This window comes from Ochotona princeps, chromosome 15 (assembly GCF_030435755.1).
Source record: "Ochotona princeps isolate mOchPri1 chromosome 15, mOchPri1.hap1, whole genome shotgun sequence".
In the NCBI taxonomy this organism is placed as follows: Eukaryota; Metazoa; Chordata; class Mammalia; order Lagomorpha; family Ochotonidae; genus Ochotona; species Ochotona princeps.
Window position 1 is genome coordinate 26,456,397 of NC_080846.1, and position 6,000 is coordinate 26,462,396.

General features: G+C 40.5%; 1 protein-coding gene across 1 annotated transcript in view; it reads right to left on the reverse strand.

Annotated features, from left to right (window-relative positions):
- PTPRR (protein tyrosine phosphatase receptor type R) overlaps window positions 1-4,731 on the reverse strand; it is a 218,430-nt gene extending 213,699 nt beyond the window's left edge. The window contains exon 1 of the mRNA XM_004583029.2: window positions 4,365-4,731. Within this exon, the coding sequence (XP_004583086.2) occupies window positions 4,365-4,422 (58 nt within the window). The 5' untranslated portion in view covers window positions 4,423-4,731. The remainder of the gene's footprint in view (window positions 1-4,364) is intronic.
- Window positions 4,732-6,000: the final 1,269 nt, after the last annotated feature.

Here is a 6,000-nt window from a genome sequence, read left to right on the forward strand (position 1 = left end):
CAAGGCACAACCACTCTATAAATAACATCATATCTAATTATCACACATATACAGACTATGTTATAAGCAACTTTTCTGTCTGCCTCATTTCCACTTCTTTGTAAAGCAAAAGTAAAATTGTAAAATTGTAAAATATGTAAAATTGCATTGAGTGGACAGAAACAAAATCAATCCTTCTCTTGATAGTTATGAAGATGAAATGCAATGTAATTTAATTTATTAATATTTTTGCCAAAATTTGGTAGGAAAAATGGCATTAAAACCTTAGTTTGGGGGCCTGGCATAGTAGCCTAATGGCAAAGTCCTCACCTTGCATGCTCTGGGATATCTACAGACATCGATTCATGTCCTGGCAGCCTTACTTCCCATCTAGCTCCCTGCTTGTGTCCTGGGAAAGCAGTTGAGGATGGCCTTGGGACCCTGCACCTGTGTGGGAGACCTGGAAGATGTGGATGGAGTGACTGGCTCCTGTTTCAGTTGTTGTGGGTATTTGGAGAGTGCAATAATGGTGTTATAGACATGAGTTTCTTTGAAGTTTGTTCTGGAAATAGCAAAGTAGAGTAGCATGTTAAGTATAGGTAAAAAGAAGTTAAATGAAAAAAGGAGAAACATTTTCTAAGTAACGGTGGCTTGTGCTTATTTATTTAACACACATGTAGTTTTAGAGTCGATTATGCAAGACATTGAAGCCTGACACCAGGCACAAGAAGATCTCCAATAAAATTGTAATAATTACAATAGTCAATCATCTACATCCCTAAGGATGCAAGGATACAGTAAGAGTACAATATGTTGTAGATCAGGTTGTGAAAGAATTCTGGGAAGATAACCTAAACAGAGATAGGATTCAAAAGTTTTGGGGGCAGGAGGTAGGGGGACAATGACAAAATTAAGTAGGATACCCAGTGAGGGCATCACTAAAAAGGTAATAGTTGAGTAAAGACCTAAAATTATTGAGAGATTGAGCCATGAAAGCATATCTTAGACAAAGAAGTAAAAATAAGCACAGCAGATGTGGTGGTGAGTGCATGGCATCTTCTAGGAAGAAAATGGAGACCAGTGTGTGCTGGAGAGAAAGAAAAATAACAAAGTGGGGAAAAGTGATATCAGAGAGACAGTAAGAGGAGGAGATGCTTGGTCACTAAAAGGACTGGATTCCACTTCTTGTAGGTCATATAAAAGTTTTTATCACACATTCTTAGAGAGTACAGTGCAATATTAAATGCGCACACTTGCACCTCCCCTTTACCATCCCCTCCTAGTGTAAACTATAAGTTTTGTATGTGAAAAACTTTCTGTAGCTCTAGGTGACATCTTAAGATTTAAGCATCTTTACTTTGGAGAGCAGTATCCTGCAGAGGATCTCCCAAATTCTCTTGGTTCCAAACAGAATAATCATTTCTTCCTGAAGACTAGTGAAACTATGTGTGTTCATCAGAGTGAGCAGACAGTTTAGGAGGTCCATTGAAGGCAGGCTTTATGCAGTTCAGGATTGCCAACAGCAAGAAAAAGACAGATATTTGAAGCAACCCTTTCTACCAGAACTTGAGTAGAAACGAATAGATTAAAATTAGTTTTTGTTTTCCTATTAAAATATTCACTAGGAAAGAGATAGCTCTCATGTGAGAATTGTAAAAACAGTCCACCTTCTCCAACACGCTCTGTACTCAGAAATCCCTTAGAGTTACTCTACCCAGAGATGCCAACTGAACAACACTGCACCTCTCCCTGCCTTTTCTGCTCATAAACATTGCAAACAAGACTCCAGTACTTCTCCCTATTAAGTCACTCAGAACTTGAGATCAGAATCTCTCTTTTCTTTTTTCCACTTTTCAGGAAAACATTGGCAAATAATTTGAAATGGCATTCAAGTTGAAACTAACTTTCCTCCTTGTGTTTAGAGGTCTGGCCACCTGAAAACAACACTTCCTAGAATGACTAGAAAGAACCTTATATCCTACCACCCAATTTCTGCCATCACTACATTTTCCTTAGATGTCATCTGATCAGTCAACATGAAGTAGTTGCTGGTACTCTGGCTATAACCAGACTTGATCAATTCGCTTGTCAGAGTTCTGGGTATATACAGTTCATTTCTCTTCTTTATTAAGTCTGTCTATTCTGAGAAGAGAGCTTTCTGTAAAACAAGCTCATTCAACAAGTAGAGAAATCAGTGACTTCTTGTCTTTCTCCTTCAAGCTACTCTATGTTTTACCCAAATATGTAGGAGTTCAGATGGAGAAATGTGTGTTTGCTTCAGTTTAGATTTTAAAAAACCTTAACAGTGTTTATTAGAGGACTGTGAATAATTTTAATCTGATGACAGCTTGTGACCCACAAATTACTGTTTAAAATTAAAGTACATTCAAAATGAAATTGGCAAGAGAACCACAGTATTAAACTTGCAATCTACTATGAAAAAATACTTATTGAAACCACTGTATTTAATATGAATGCAACTAATTCCTAAATAGGATCTTGTGATATAAGAAAAAGACCTCCAATGCATTCATTATTAAATTCAAATTGGTGAAGTCATAATCTTATTTTCTATTTTTTGATAAATTATGAGATCAGAATAGAGGTAGGTCCCTTGACTTTTGTCATATATTCTTGGGCAAAGTTCCAAGTACAATCTAGGGTTACAGACTTGTGGGTTTCTCTATCGATGAATAAGTCCTCTATTTTCCTCATCTCAAATGTTCATCTACAATATCTTAGAAATGCTTCTCACATTATTGGTTTTGAGCTTATTTATACTGAATATATAATTACTCAAGGTACATTAAGTATAATATTCAAATTTTATGAATAATTTTTGAAAAATAATTACACTGATAGGCATGGTATGTCAGCTAAATCATTATTAAACTTGATAATAAATGAGACTTTTTTAGTAATGAATATTTATACTAGTGCTATCATTTAATGACAATGTAAATAAGACTCAAATTTATGTGTGTTTCCATACAATAGCTTAACAGTAAAGAAATATATATGATAATAAAAAGAAACATTACAGCTATTTGCAAGTAATTCAATAACCAAGCATACCTGATTGCTAGCTTACAAAAGATACCAACCAATTATTTTTGAAAAATCCACAACATAACATCATAACAATTAACACATGTAATTACTTATACTTTATCTCTACTACTCCACAATGTAAAAGAATAACAATATATTAAAATAGCCTTGGCTTGAATAAAAGGTTGTATTTCATTCTCATTAAGGAACACAAAGCAAAAAGAACATAAATTTTTTTGAGAAGATACCACCAGGATTGTAATTTCACAGTCATCATTTTTTTCTTTACATGGAATGTAGTATACACTAAGTAAATGATAGCTGAATCAATGAATGAATATGTGTGATGAGATGACTAGCAAACCTGAGGGTTAAGGCACTACTGCATGGACAACTGCAGTCACACTGGGATTCCTAAAATCCTCTGCCATATTTTATTTTGGTTCCATGTGTGTAAAAATCATAGCTGATTCAGTCCAAATCCCTGCTCTACAGGAAGGTGCTATGTATTCAAGGTGCAGGATCAGTTGCCAAATCACACACAAAATTTGAGATACTTCCTAAAGCTTTCTTTCACACGAGACATGCTATGGACCTTGGTATCAAATCTATTTACATTTGGATGCATTCTCGCTGTCACTCCTGATCAGATCTCACTAAACCTGTCCCGGGGACAGTGCCTAATCCAGGATTTTCAGTTTTGAAACTGTCATTGGATTTTGTTCTGTTTTGTGCCAGCTGACGCTGACCGTGGTGCTGAAAGAAAAAGAAGGTCCTTTTTGAATCCTTTGCTTTTTCTCATTGGTTTAAAAAATTCAAGTGACAAGAACAGGAGCCAGAGGAGCCTAGAGCAGCATCGTTGATGTGCATAGGTATCTAGATCTTTGGCGGCGGATACGTGGTCTGTCAGGTACACTCAACGCACCCCTGTGAGCCTTTGCTAAGCCAAGAGACCTTCCAAATGTAGCCGCTGCAGTAGAAAAGGTTATAGCCAGCAGGATGGCTTGTCCCTTTCTTGAAAAAAAATTGGCACTCAAGTCATAGCCTAGAAACAGGCGCAGGGAGAATAGATGATGGAAAGGGAAAAGGGGGCAAAACTGTATTCCTATTGAAAATATTCACTGTGATTTGTACACAGAAAAGGAAAATGAAGGGCTGATTTGAGCTTAAGTTTTCCACCTCAGTCTTCCAACAGGTGCATGATTCCCTCACCCCTTCTCTCTGGGGTGCTCTTCCACTTTGCCTGCGAGGCAAGCTTTCCTTGAAGTCCTTAAGCATGTACAGCTTTCTCACCCACAGCTCCAGCTCCACGCCCGACACCCCCCTTTCCTTACCTGCAGCATGAAGATTAACAAACAGGCACAGAGCAAGGAAGCCAAGCGCTCTGCGCATGATGTGAGCATGGAGAGGTAGAGGAGCAACTCTGCCACGGCCCCACTTCACGCAAAGTGCTGCTACGAAGAGCTCTGCCAAGATCTCTGGGATTCGCTCTCAGGTCCTCGGTTGGGTTTTGCAGAGCGGTCCGTGGCGCCCGCGAGAGATGAGCAGAGCTTCACCTCCCCGGGAGAGCGAGGAGGCGGTGCGTGAGGGGACCTGAGACTGGCTGGAGCCCTGCACGCAGGGGCAGCGCAGGCCCAACCTGATGGGAGCCTGGCAGCGGCGGAGGGGAAGCGGGTGGACTCCCGCCTGGCCCGGAGCCCCTCAGCGCGGCCGCCAGTGCTTTGCAAGCAGCAGCCCAGACGCGCCGCGGCTACTGAGCATGCCCAGCACCGGCCCTCCCAGGACTCGCGAGTTTGAAACTGTAATTCCAGTTATCCGGGTCTTCACAGCGGCTGTGAGGGGGAGCAGGCTGTGTTGCCTGGGGCCTCGGTTATTAGAGAGCCTCAATCCCTAACAATCTCTGCGGTGGGATGAAGAAAGTGTTAATCAACAGAGCCACCCAGCTACTCCCTCAAATCTTGGCTTGCATATGGACCAGGTTCCCTACTGGGAACTGCTGTTTGCTGGTTAACCAAATTCCTGCGACAGAACTGCAAGGGTTCAGGCTGCTTCTGCGGGAGCATTCTATGGCAGGCTGCCTGCGCATCCTGGGGCAGGCTTCTCCCTTCTCTACACTATCCCCTCTTTGTTTCTTTTCTCTCCCTCTCTCCAACTCAGCCTCTGGATTTAAACTTTCTCATGACTCATGTCCAACATCGATGGCCACAGCTTCAGAAAAATGTGAGGCCACTCTTGCAGGCTAGTAGACTATATCCATGTAATTGAGACACAAGAAGGAACCTTTTGGTTTTGTGGAAATAACCATCTTTAATTTCAATTTTACTGAAGCTGCAGGGTAACAGAATGATCTCTGATAACTAGATTCTTGTAGTGTTCCTCTAGAGAGGTGACCACAATCTGTCTAAAATAGTTTGTAACGCCCTCCATCTATGTCTTTGGCATGTACAGACCCTTATTAATTTGTCAGTGTAATGGTGAATCCGTCCAAGCTAAGATGGTTGGTCCCTCCGCCAGACCTCTCTCTCTTGAGCATGCCTTTTAGTCTCTTGCTCTGTCCTTGATCTTTTCCAATGGGTATCACACCATACAAGACTTTACAAAAGTCTTGTCTCTCTTTTCCAGAAAACCCTGGGCTAACTTCAGATTGTAGTGACCTTCCTCCTCCCCGCCCATGATTCATTCTTAGCATTGCTTGCTACTTTTAAAAATTAGTTCATGTATCGATGGTTCGTTTTACAACGCAATTAACTCTGTAAAAACTCCTGCATGTTGTATTTGTTTTAACTGAGTAAAGTTGTGCTAGCCAAATAAGTTCTAATAAGTGCTCATTGAATTTGGCTGCAGATTACATTTAGGGCTCTCTTCTTCCACCCACTGTAGAAGGGGATAACTAATGAAAAATAGGCTGCCGATCAGAGCTTAAATTAGGCAGCGCATCTTATTATAGATCTGATTTCTTTCATAATTTAT